The 13247-nt window shown below is 38.4% G+C and overlaps 1 protein-coding gene across 3 annotated transcripts in view; it reads right to left on the reverse strand.

Moving 5' to 3' along the window:
* Window positions 1-10569: 10569 nt before the first annotated feature.
* The window catches only part of fam168a (family with sequence similarity 168 member A), a 44262-nt gene continuing 41584 nt past the window's right edge, over window positions 10570-13247 (reverse strand). For 2 of the 3 annotated variants that reach the window (XM_030744932.1, XM_030744929.1), the window contains 2 exons: window positions 11816-11942; window positions 11346-11570 (listed from right to left, as the gene is read on the reverse strand). In XM_030744932.1, coding sequence (XP_030600792.1) covers window positions 11830-11942 — 113 coding nt within the window. In that variant the 3' untranslated portion in view covers window positions 11346-11570; window positions 11816-11829. Of the gene's footprint in view, window positions 10817-11345; window positions 11571-11815; window positions 11943-13247 lie in introns of those variants that run through there. The other variant, XM_030744930.1, reaches the window with a different exon arrangement.

Here is a 13247-nt window from a genome sequence, read left to right on the forward strand (position 1 = left end):
GCATTGTGATCACTGTGGGAAAGCCCAAAACGATGGGAGGAAATTTGTAAACAGGGTAATTGCAGTTATCTATGGGAAGGATGACCTGGAGAGAAATCCCAGGCCACCGGAGTGGAGGTTTGGCATGGGGCATGGAGTTAACTACCCCATGCAAGAAAAAAACTGAAACAGTTACAGAACCTACAAGTAATTTGATCCCTAACTCTGTTTATGACCTCCTGAATGGTTCAAACCAGGAATAGAAACAACCTGACAGCATGACACCGCCTAGTGAAAATAGAGAAAGATCAAATCTGGGGCCTGGAACGTCCATACCATGTACAAAGCATCAAAGACTGCACAAACTACCATGGAAATGCAGCAATAGACATGTTAGGCATACATGAATGTCACTGGAAGGAACAAAACAGAATTCCTAAAGTAGCACTTAAGTAGACACCACCAGGAAACAGAAAGCCAAGCAAAATCCATACCACCTGGAGAACTGTTGTGGCAGAGCTACAGGAAATGGGCTACACTTGGGGCAAGCTCAGCATACAGCAAGGGACAGCAGGGATGAAGAGGATGAGAAGAAGAAGACAAACCTTTCTCATATTTCCCGTTCAGTGTAACCAAAGATTGTCATTGGTAAGGATGAACAAATATATAACTATATATAAATAAGTAAGAACTGAGGTGTGATTTAAGTCCAAGACTTAAAATAAGGAACAGAAAATAAAGCTCTCAGAACTCAGTATTGTCCAAACAACCATGTTCTTAGATCACGCCTCTATTTACCGGTCTTGGCGCAAACCTTTTTTTTTGTTTTGTTTTTTTTTTACATTCTTGAGCATCTTCTAATCTTGTTTACAAAGGCAAAGGCCAGATAAGAAGAAGAAAAATATGGAACATATTCTGCTGTTCCATAAAAAAAAAAAAAGGCAGTTCTCATCTCAGTGTTAAGATGTCTAAAGGAAAACTGTTATTTGGCAAACTGGACTCGATTATCACCCAAAACATCATATTATGTACCTCCGTCTCAGGTGTTGAGTCATGCCCACATGGATTCCTTCTGCATGGAGGTCATATCTCTTTTCTCTGCTAAAACTCATTTTATGTCGGCCTCATTATTCGCAATGAGTGCTGCAATCCGATATCATGAAGAAACATGTCAATATACCGATGAGAGAGCTACGAGCTCGTTCTCGTGTTCTTTAGTCACTCTCCTGTGTATTCGATTCATGGCTTATTCAACTGATTCTAACAGATTTCACCTCCTGCACATATGAACCGCTTTATGGCTCGAACCTTCATCAGCTTTGAGATTAATTGGACTGAATTTCTCTCTGTCACCCATTCAGATGCCTTTTTATTGAACCAAGTCTTATTTCTGTTCATTTTGCAGATTAAATCATTGGTGTTTTGCCGACTGAGTTTATGTGTGTGAGAGTTTGAGAAGCCAGATTTCTACATCTGTATTTACAAATCCTGAGAGGCTGAAAGATGAGAAGACTCTTTTGTCGGCGTATGCGAGCTATGCAAATGATAAACCGCAGCGTTTGGGTTGAATGTTTAAATGCTGTGGTGCACACAGGAAACTTCTATTAATATAAAAAAGCACAACAACAACAAGACAAAAAAAAAAATGAAACTGAAAATTGGCTTCCATCACCCTGTCACAAAACCACAAAACTTTTGTTGCATCTGCATATGTGTCACAGCTGACAAGGCAAAATATAAACAAGAAAAGGTTTGGTGATTATTTTCAACAAAACTAGAGGGTTCAATAAAAATGATTTTCAGGCTGAATAGGAAAACAGTCATGTTTTCACAGGACTCTTTGCTGTCCTGTGAAAAACTGTTTCCATAGAAATTAAGAAGGTAAGATGCAGCCAGGTGCTGCTAACCAAATACACTTGATTAAATGATCAGCAGCCAGTGCGAGCAGTTTGTTGGTCTGGAGCATTCAGGGGTGCCACAATTTTCCCAATAAATTCATGTGGAAGACAGACCAAACAAGTATGGCTTGTTTGACAGGAGAAAGCCTCTCCTCTCTAAAAAGAGCTTAGGTTTGCAAAGTTGCATCTGAACTACTTCTGAAGCAATGTCCTTTGGACAGACAAGACCAAAATAGCCAAAATGCACAGCATCACATTTGGAGAAAACCAAACGCAGCAGATCAGCACAAACACCTCATACCAACTGTCAAGCACGGTGGTGGAGGTGTACTGATTTGGGCTTGTTTTGCAGCTACAGGACCTGGAGACATTACAGTCATTGAGCCGACCACCAAAGTATTCTAGAGTCAAACGTGAGGCCATCTGTCTGACGACTAAAGCTTGATATTGGATCACGCAGCAGGACAATGATCCCAAGCACAGCAGCAAATCTGCAACAGAATGGCTGAAAAAGAAAAAAGAATCAGTGTGTTGCAATGACCCAGTCAATGAGATGCTGTGGTGAGACCTTAAGAGAGCTGTGCATAAATAAATGCCCACAAACGTCAATGAACTGAAGCAACAGAGAAAAAGAGACCAAAGTTCCTCCACAAAGATGTCAAATACCGATAAAGGCACACAGAAAACAATTACTTCAAAATATTGCTGCTCAAGGTGGTTCTACAAGCTAATAAATCTCGGGGGTGTACTTAGCTTTTCACAGCACTGCAGCTCTCAATTCTTGCAAACATAAAGCATGTAACGTCAATAAAGGCCAGTGCTGGAATAAATGTATGGGCTTGTCTGCCAGTCAATAAAATGAATAAGTTAAATAGCAACAAGTCACTTAAATGATTAGATTTAGAAATAGTTCATCAAGAGCACACTGCTGCTGCTGACCCAAACCCCAAATCCAGCCTTTCTGAATGAGCTTATGTTGAAACCAAAACGTGCGCAGACAGAGAAGTAGAGCTTATTTCCCTCTGAAAAAGAAATTGCTCAAAACTTTGACATCAAATTTCGCAATGATTTAAAGAGCCAGTACGTTTAAGCCAGCACAGACAACAGAAAATCGGAACTTGACCTTTCTTCAAGGTTATACAGTGACACCGGTGTCACAGTTTTGCATGTCAAGGAAATTTCCTTAAATACGTTTGTAGTTTAAAAGATTTTAGAAATTCTTTATAAATGTTTCTCGAAAGAGAAATGTGTGTGGGCTCTTATGGGTTAACACTGCACCCAAAGTACTTTACTTTGAATTTTTCACCTTTGTGGCTCCCATGAGACATTTATTTCCCATTCACAATAATCGTGTTGTTTCCAAGAAAAGGTTTAATTGCAACTCAACTCCTTTCAACTTCCTTCACACAGTCAAAGAATTCTAATAAATGCCAGAGGCTTTAAGAAAGTTATGGGAAGCCTTTCAAACCTCTTTCTGGTTTTTCCAGGTTGTCACTTCAGTTTAAATTCCAAAAAGGAAGCAAAGGTTAGTTTGTGGCCAGGATGATATGTACAGCTGGGTGAATATTTTAAGAATGCATGTGACGTCAGTGCAAAAAAAAAAAGTGCTGTGCATTTTCTTTGTCGGCTGGAGTCTGAATATGTGCAAACAATTCTGCAAAGAAGAGTGGGCCAAAATTCGTCCACTCCACAAACACTTTATCGCAGTTCTTGCTGTCAAGCTGGCACAGCCATTTATTAGGTTTAGGGGAAATTACTATTACACATAGGTAGGTTTGGGTAGCTTTTTTTTTTTTTTTTAAATGAACTAATTGTTTAAAAACAGCATTTTCTATTTACGTGGGTTATATTCATCTGATATTAGCATTTGTTTGATGATCTGAACCATTTAAGTGTGACAAATATGAAGGAAATCAGGAAGGGAGCAAATATATTTTCACCGCACTGTAATTTGTCTCAAAACTAGCAAAAAAAAAAAAAAATCAAGCATAATCTAAACAAACAAAAACTTACAATCCTGAACATTTCAGGAATTCATTTTAAGCATCAGTTGAAAGAAAAGCTCAACAGAGTGAAAAAAAAAAAAATCTGGAAGAGCACAGATGCAGAAATTTCTCATGGAGGAAGGTTAGATTTTACTGATCAATCGTTTGACTAAGTGTGCATCATGTAATGAAAATGTGCTGTAAGTCTTACAGGTTATTTATAAGAGGTCAAATATGAAGAGTTGTTTGAAGTATCAAAGCTATAATATAGTGGGATGCAAAGCTATCTGGCCATCTAGGAACTGTATCACGGTCTAAAGGTCTGCACTGTCCCTGCAGCAAACTTGCACAGATGATTATTAGTTCACATATGAGGCTGTGTGTGTTTGGTGGGGCAGTGTGCATAAAAGAGGTGTCCGTGTTTGCTCAGCGCATGCATGAGTGGTGGTTGGTATTGCTCAAGTCAGACAGATGTCCGGTCGTGGGCTCATGGAGAAGTGAGAGTCGAGTGCTGCTGCTCTTTCACTGTCTTTGTTTGCTGCAGAGGAAATGATGCATCCTTATTCTTCCACTTGCTGAAAGTACTTTTACAAAAGCATCAACACGAAACAAAAAGGAGAAATTTACATCAAAAACAGAATGTACAGAGCAATAATTTTGGCTACAATTTTGGACACCTGCATTTTTAACTTGAGGAGTTACACAATAGAAATGGGAACTATAGCCACACAATGATTAATTTCATTCTTATGCAGACACCCACCACTACAAAAAGTCACACCCAGAGATTAGTACAACAAAGCCATCCAGATCATAACACATCACTTTAATTTAAGAGGAAATTTCACCAGTAGTTTTTTCCCTTCATCTGTTCGGACATGTAGTCACGGTACAAAGAAAACACACCCTCTTTTAATTCTAAGGTGTTCTGCATCAGGACATTAAAAAAAAGTCATCTCGTTATTAGCAGGTCTTAACATTATGTAAACCTAGTCATCTAAATGACTTGTTGCTATTTAACTTATTCATTTTAATCACTGGCAGACAGATGCATACATTTATTCCAGCACTGGCTTTTATTGACATTACATGCTTTATGTTTGCAAGAGTTGATATCTACAGAAATGTGAAAAATGACTTCATGCAGTATTATGAAACACAGTACACCCTGTGATTCAGTAGCTTGTAGAACCACCTTTAGTAGCAGTAACTTGAAATAACGGCATTCTATGACTTTCTGAGTTTGTTTGTGGGGAAATTTGTCCCTCTCTTCTTTATAACGTTGCTTTAGCTCAGTGACGTTTGCAGGCATCCATTTGTCCACAGCTCTCTTAAGCATTTCATTGGGGTTGAGGTCTGGACTTCGACTGGGCCATTGCAACACCTTGATTCTTTTCTTTTTTAGCCATTCTGTTGTAGATTTGCTGCTCTGCATGGGATCATTGCCCTGTTGCTTGACCCAGTTTCAGCCAACTTTAGCTGTCACAGATGACCTCACATCGTGACTCTAGAATACTTTGGTATACAGAGGAGCTCATGGTCGGCTCAAATGCTGTAAAGTGTCCAGGTCTTGCAGCTGCAAAAAAAAAAAAAAAAAAAGCCTAAATCATCACCACCTCCACACTTGACAGTTGTTATAAGGTTTTTAGTATGTTGCGTATATCCTATGTTTAGTTTTTTACCAAAGGTGGTGCTATACATTATGACCAGACTTCTGTATTTTGGTCTCGACTGTCCAAATGGCAATCGGCCTCATTTACTGATATGCGTTTGTTCGTTCTTATCCTGCAAGGGAAAAAAAGGTTTCCATGCAAAAATTAGCATTAGATTCAAAACACGTGCACCGTCCAATTTTAGTCTTATAACTGTTAGTAAATCAGACTCATTCTAAATCATGCTCGCTACCTACAATCTGCATACATAATTTAGCATAATGTTCAGATGTAACTTTGCAAACCTAAGCTGTGCTTTTTTTTTTTTTTTTTGTTTTTTTGTCAGAAGAGGCTTTCTCCTGAAACCCTTCCAAACAAGCCAAACTTGTTCAGTCTCTTTCTTTGTGCTGTCACGAACTTGCTCACGGAGGCTTGTAGAGTCTGAGATGTAGCTCTTGGGTTTTTTGCTAAATAATTAATGGCAGTGTAACATGTCATGTGTTGTTCATCTGAAGTTTTATCTGTCTAATATTAAAGCCTGCTAATGACCACAAGACTATTTCTTTAAAACATTAAAATTAAGACAGAGATTACACTTTCTTTTCATGTAATTGGTCTTCTCTCTGTATTTTTTGATGAATCAAAGCATTCCAGTTTTTACCCAAAAAGAAAACAATAATGACAGTCTGTAAAAAAAAAAAAAAAAAGGCCACACAAGATGAACTTCCTTTTATAGGAAAATTTTAATAGTTATTCAATGTTCTACATTTTACAGTAAATATACAATTACAAACTTGGCTTAGTTATAGTACTAAGATCACTAACTTTTCTTTAAAAAAAAAAAAAAAAAAAAAAAAAAAACCCTCAACAACAACAAAAAAAGAGAAACATTAAAAAAAAAAAAAAATTTAAAACAGATTTACACTTCATATCACAAGCCTGACGCAGGTCCTTCACTCCGGACCAAATAGCTAACATACAATTCACTTCTCTCAACGCTGAACAGACGTTGGGCTTCAGTTTCAAACACAACCTTACGGTAACAGATATACCATAGCATGTGCAAACTGGGTACCAAACTAAAACTTCCAAAGATGGGGTTTTTCGTCTTACTTGATCCTGGAGGGATGCAAGTACTTTTTTTTTTTCTTCTTCTTTTTTTTTCTTCTTTTGGAAGACAAGGAATTTCCACTTTTTGCATCACATTTAGTCTCAAATTAAACTAAGAGATATCTGACAAGTTGAACTCAAAAAGCTGCAGCAGAACATCAAAGACATTGAAAAGCCTACTATTCACTGTGATAGTAGTGTTTTAATTTATACTCATGAAAAACTTTGTAACTGCAAGGCAAAAAAAAAAGGAGGAGGAGAGGAGAAATGGAAGCGAAGACGGGCGTTATCAAATGCTTCTGGTCACATTTTCACTGTCAAGATTTAAAAACAAAAAACAAAAGAAAAAAAAGTCCTCGTGAAAGTTTCCACCCTTTAAGGTTTCGAAATCTAATAGAGGACAGGGTGATGGATGAAGAGCTAAAGTAGAAAGATAATAAGGAAAGTTAGGATTAAGACAAGTTTGCACGCCACCACCCTGTCCCCGAACACCTCAAAGTGTGCTACTGCCCATTTTCACTTAAGTGCAAATTGAAATAAATGAAACAAGAAATGGAGTGAAATAAGGAAGCAGTTTCACCACTCTGCAGGAAAATAAACTTTGTCCCCGACACTCAGCAGGTCTGCCTCCACTGAGGTTCCACATTAAAACAAAAAGATTTAAGAGCATTGGTCCACAGTCCAGAAAAACAAACAAACCAAATAAGTCGATATTTTCTGTGATGTTTTTGTCTAAAATTCTGAAAAATGCCCCCCCATCTACAATAATTTGGACAAGTGTTCAAACATGACATTTAATTATGAATTTTACATATAAATGATAGAGAAAAAAAAAATTAAACAGGCTCAAAGCCTTCAACCATAGCGATGCCACTTGTAGACTTTGTCACTGGCGACATCTAGTGTTTAAAAAGGCTCATGAAACACTACAAATTACTGCTACACTACTAATGCAATGACCATCATGTCTGCAGCTCAGACAGGGTGGTGGAACTTCACAAAAGGCCGTGAGAATTAAAACAAGAGTGGAGACGGGAGGAAACAATATGATCCGACATCATTTTGCATCCCTGAATGTGGTAAAATTAAATGTTTAATGGAATGCAGAACGGCCTCTGAAGGGCACCGCAGAGGGGAGGAGCAAGTTAAAAGACAGACAGGCAATATACAGCAACAGCGTGAGAAAGAGGACAGCAACAGTGGGCAAACAAACAGATTCACATGAAGCTAGACGCAACAAGGACTCAAGTCACCACTTATGAGAAGAAACTAATAGTAACCAAACAACAATGATGCTGAAATATGGCACAGAACAAAGGGCACGGAGGCTGAGGGGTTTCAAGACATCATTCGACACAATTCTTTGAACCCACAGAACAGAAATGGACAGGAAAAAAAAAAAGGCTTCCAAAAGTATCCATTTCAGTTCTGTTGCTGATCTTTTTTTTTTCACCCCCTTTCTTTTTTTTTTTTTTTTTTTTTTTTTTTAAATCTCAACATCTGTAATTTCAGGCAACAATCATAAAAACATGGGAATCTGGTGATAAGAAATTCCACAACCTTATTTACAGACCTTGTGTGAACCTCTCCCCCCCTTATAGAGACAGATATGTAGTGGGAAGATGCAGAAGAGGTAAAAAAAAGGGAAAAAAAAAATATTAAAAGCACAAACAGTAGCTGCCACACTGATGCAACCATGCGTAGCTAGAAATACATTACTGTACCACTTGCTGTATAAATATACTGCATGTTTTTTTGTTTTTTTTACTTAGAAATCCAATGCTATAGTGAAATACACCTGAATATTATGCATACCCATTATGCTCAATTGACCATAGGGAAAGAAGAAGAAAAGATTTAACTGAGAAATACTGACAAAAAGTAGTGGTTGGTTAAATAAATCCTAATGCAGAGTAACATTACTGCTGTCGCAAGAAAATGGAGCTTGTGAACTTCTGAAGTTTCTCCAGCTTACATTTAAATATACAAGATCCTTACACGGCGTTGCCATATCCTCACTCTCATGCTAGTAACACCTACTTGATATCGGCTAAAATACAAGAGTCGCTTTAAAAACGGGGCCCGAACGTAGGCGCTTTTCTTCCGACAGCGGCATTATGCAATATTTTCTTGAGAATTAACATACTAGTGTACAAACATCTGGACTAAGAATACCTCAAACACTCGACCTTATTGTTTTATTTTAATTATAAATTGTTTCTTCCTCCATCTTGCACTACAAAGTCTATGTACCTGTTACTTAGCATTAAATTATAGTAGTATAGTCAAGTTTTTTTTTTTGTCTTATGTTGTGCAATATTTCTCACAATGTAATTCAATACTCCAAAACGTTGATATGTCTACTTTTCTTAGCAGTAACTGTAATAATTATTGAATGGAGGCTGCATACAGAGCCTTGAATCAATATTTAGAGATTACAACAATAAGCTTTTTTTTTTAATTTAAAAAAAAAAAAAAAAAAAAAAATCAATTCAAAATGCTGATAAAATAATTACTGTATGTTAAAGTTGGAGGCATTCCCTCTTATTTTATTGCAATATCAAACCACTTCATCCACATACCCGTGCGGTAAATGCTTTTTGTTAGACCAATCTGCACTCGCAGGAATGTGAAGTTCTCCTTTGAGGTTTTTTTTTTTTTGTTGGTTTTTTTTTTTGGGTAAATCCTGAAAAATGCCACAGGCTTCACCTAAATAGTAAATCCCACCACCACCACTACCACCACCCCACACTGACGAGGACCAATACACAAAGACTTAAAGTGCCACTGTTATGCTTTTTGTCTTTAGCGTTTCTATAGCTCTAAAAGAGTTGCTTAAAGTTCAGCCCAAACGGACTCATTCTCTCCGTGAAAACACTGCGGTTGAAACACTCTGGTTGTAGCCCAGGTTTTTCTGTTACTTATCTATGTCACTTTGTAACAGTCTACATGCCAATTTGGCACACCCTCTAAAAAAAGCCAAATACCTCCCTGTCTGCTATTGTGTTCTCTTATATATATCAGACTGGGCTTTTATGGAGGAGATCATTAAAGAAGCAGGGGCCAAAAGTGAGCATTTCAGAGAGGATGAAATACATGCTGGAGTACTTATAAATAAAAATGTGTCTTTTGAAGATTAACATGAAAAAACTTAATGTGAATGAGCGTAACAGGAGCACTTTAAGATACTTTACATGGGCATACCTACAACTTTAAAATTTTGACCAAAATTCTAACAAGCTGTACTGTAAAATGGGCCTGGTACTGAACACAGTATTAACAGACTGGGTCCCATCAGAAGGCTGTAATGTGCATAACATTTAGACAGACGGATGGACTAAATTGAATTCTATTAATCTACCCAATATGATATTTATTTGATGTGTCCATTATTAAATAAAGGAAATTCAATAGTCTGGGCTCTCATCTGCAGGCTATTTGGTTATTAGTCCTCGCCTGGAAAAGGAAAGGAGGAGGAGATGACAGTCACAGTGAGAAAAATCAATGTACATCACATACAGTGCAAACGAGCCGTCTGTCTGTGCACCTCCTTGCAGGCAAGATGGAACAAACTTAAATGTCTTGTACCCTGAAATGACTGCTGCGAATATGTCATCTCTTCCTTCTTTGCCATCTACTGTCCCCATCCCTACCTGCTCTCCTCCTCCATCATCACCAATCCCTTTAAACTCCATCATTGTTGGCTGTGTCTGCAATGCACACCCCAGAAATCCATGTTTTTTTTGCATGTTTGAATCCACCAGGTAAAACATAACTGGAGGTACAATACAATAAGTGCCATTAAGTGACCGTGTGTTTCCCAACACACCACAGGAGCCCCTGTGTGTGTGTGTGTGTGTGTGTGTGTGTGTGTGTGTGTGTGTGTGTGTGTGTGTGTGTGTGTGTGTGTGTGTGTGTGTGTGTCAGTCAAAGTGTGTACGACCATCCATGCTTTTTGTCATGGTTAGTATAACTTTTTTTTTTGTTTTTCAAACAATCTCTCAATGTACTGACCTACTCTAACCACAGGAAAAAAGCTGACATGACCCAAACCACCCAGAAACATTCTCCAGAGCTAAGATAAGAGTTTGATAGTGTCACAACATACCAGCCTGCATAGTATGTAGCTTAAAAAAGGTGATGTGTGTATTAAGTACAATGCTAATGTGGACAGAAATGTGACATATAGCATGGCATGTGATGGTGCTCACAGCACTCCCGTGAAGGCCTAACAACAGGGGTGACGAAACGACTACTGCTGGACACAGCTACTGGAAGACGACTGAGATCAAACTGAAAAAGGATGAGGAAGAAAAAAAAAAAAAAAAAAAAGACTGCAGGATAAGGTAATTCGAGTGGCAAAATAGAGGGAACATTAAAAAATAAACAAAAACTGTAAAACTAAAATCCTAATTGTGTCAAAACCCTGTGCTGATATCTAGTCGTTAAAAAATTTGGCAGCATAATTTAATAAGTCTTTGTGACCTATGGAGATGATGAAGAGTAAGTGCCCAATATTCTCCAACCAGCTGAGCTGCAGCAGGCAGGAACACACACACACACACACACACACACACACACACACACACACACACACACACACACACACACACACACACACACACACACAGGAGCGCCCGACACCTGTGATTGGTCAAGAGTTCTTCTGGAGTTCCAATGACAGACACAGCAAAGAAAATGAGGAAATAAAAGAACCATAGAAAATAGGGTAATGACTGGTTGGCAAATGAACAGGGAAAAATAAAAAATAAAAAAATAAAAAGCAGCTTTTGTAAAAATGTTAGAGAATGTCGCATAATAACAATGATAGTAAAGTGGCTGTTGCACTTTAGTTTTGTTCTTGCAGACAGGTGCCAAGTTCCCATGATTACCGATGGGAGCCCGTGTAAGATTCGATCAGTTGCATACGATGGTGGACTCCAGATCTGGTGGAAAAGAAAACCAGAGGCACAAATTGGTGATTAATTTAAGACTGCCACAGACCCCTGAGGAAAGAAGGGGAAAAGAAATGGTGAGGCAGCACAGTCTGTTCAAGTCAAGAGAGACAACAAAGAGACAAAAAGAGGAAAGAAGAGGTGGAGAGGAGGGGAAAAGGGGAGGAAGAAACAGATGGAGGAGAGAAGCATCTTAAAGAGGAAAAACTCAAACAGCAGGAGTGGGAAACACTTACATGATGGGTGGGCTCTACCAGTGAGGTGGTACGTAGCTGTACCCAGGTGTCCCTTGGGGCCTGTAGGTTGGCACAGTAACTGGGTGTGCTCCAATTGGGGCGTGCTGTGGCGTTGTCAGCAGAGTCCCTACACAAGATTAACACCAACAAGAATAGAAAATCAATTCTTTGCTTTCAAAAAAAATAAAATAAACAAACAAACAAAAAATACAAGTGCATAAGCTTTTACAAAGAAAAACAGAAAGACTAACTCCACAGAAAGACCCCAGCCAGATGATGGATTCAAACCCAGGATGTTCTTGCTGTGAGGCCACAGAGTTAACCACCGCAAACGGAAAATTAAATAGGAGAAGATAAGAAGATAGGCGAATGGCTACAACGGCAAATGAGCAAATAAAAACATTTTACGTCAAAAGATATTAATTCAAGTGAGAAATAATTGAATTATTGCAATAATTTATTTTTAATAGTGGCTCCACAGTATAGTGGTTTACACATTTGCCTAACAAGTGAAAGATTTGTTCCTAGGAGGAGACACAAATCCCTTTTGGGTTGCATCAAAGAAAAAAAAAAAAAAAGTCAAATGGAGATTCAAGTGGTAACAAATGAAGTTACCCACTGTTGCTAATAAGGGAGGAGCTGAAAGTAGCTTCATTCATTTATTTTTAATAGTTTTTGTTTCATTTAATAAGCCAACTTATTTTGAGTCATTTACTTTTTAATTTTGGCAGTCTCCATAGAGCCCTTAATGGCAGCTTAAAGCCTTAAAGCCAACCAACAGTCCAACACTCCAAAAATAGTTACTTTATTATTCCAGTAACTAACTACCTTATGCAGTAATAAAATCTAGAGGTCCACCGACTGACCAGCCAGGGACCAGAATCTGACAATTTACAGTATTCTCAGCCCTGATCGGTGACCGGCCAGTTACTCTCCCATATGTCTGACAATGAGTCAATCAGATTCATGCAGGCCTCACACACACACACACACACACACACACACACACACCACACACACACACACACACACACACACACACACACACACACACACACACACCCAAATATTTGTGCACACACTTGTAGCCACTCATTAGCATGTCATTAGAATTTAAGCTCCTCAGTGTGAGTGAAGACACTATGGACCTGGTTACACGAGAACGTTTTCAGTGTAAACTGTATCGTTTGGCCGTTTTAGAAAAGTAGTGCATTCAGACGGAAACGTTTCAGAAACAATCTCCATTTACACTAAAATGCAAGACATTGAAAATGCTGCAGTTCTCATTGCCAGGCCACAAGTTGGCAGTGTGGATATAGAAGCCGCAACCATAGTGAGCATGTTCAAAAATTAGCATTTTCACCCATTTACACGGAAATGGAGACCGGAGCATTTTGAAACTCTGGAGTCACATTGATCTAATTACAGCATT

This window comes from Archocentrus centrarchus, chromosome 13 (genome assembly GCF_007364275.1).
Source record: "Archocentrus centrarchus isolate MPI-CPG fArcCen1 chromosome 13, fArcCen1, whole genome shotgun sequence".
Classification (NCBI taxonomy): domain Eukaryota; kingdom Metazoa; phylum Chordata; class Actinopteri; order Cichliformes; family Cichlidae; genus Archocentrus; species Archocentrus centrarchus.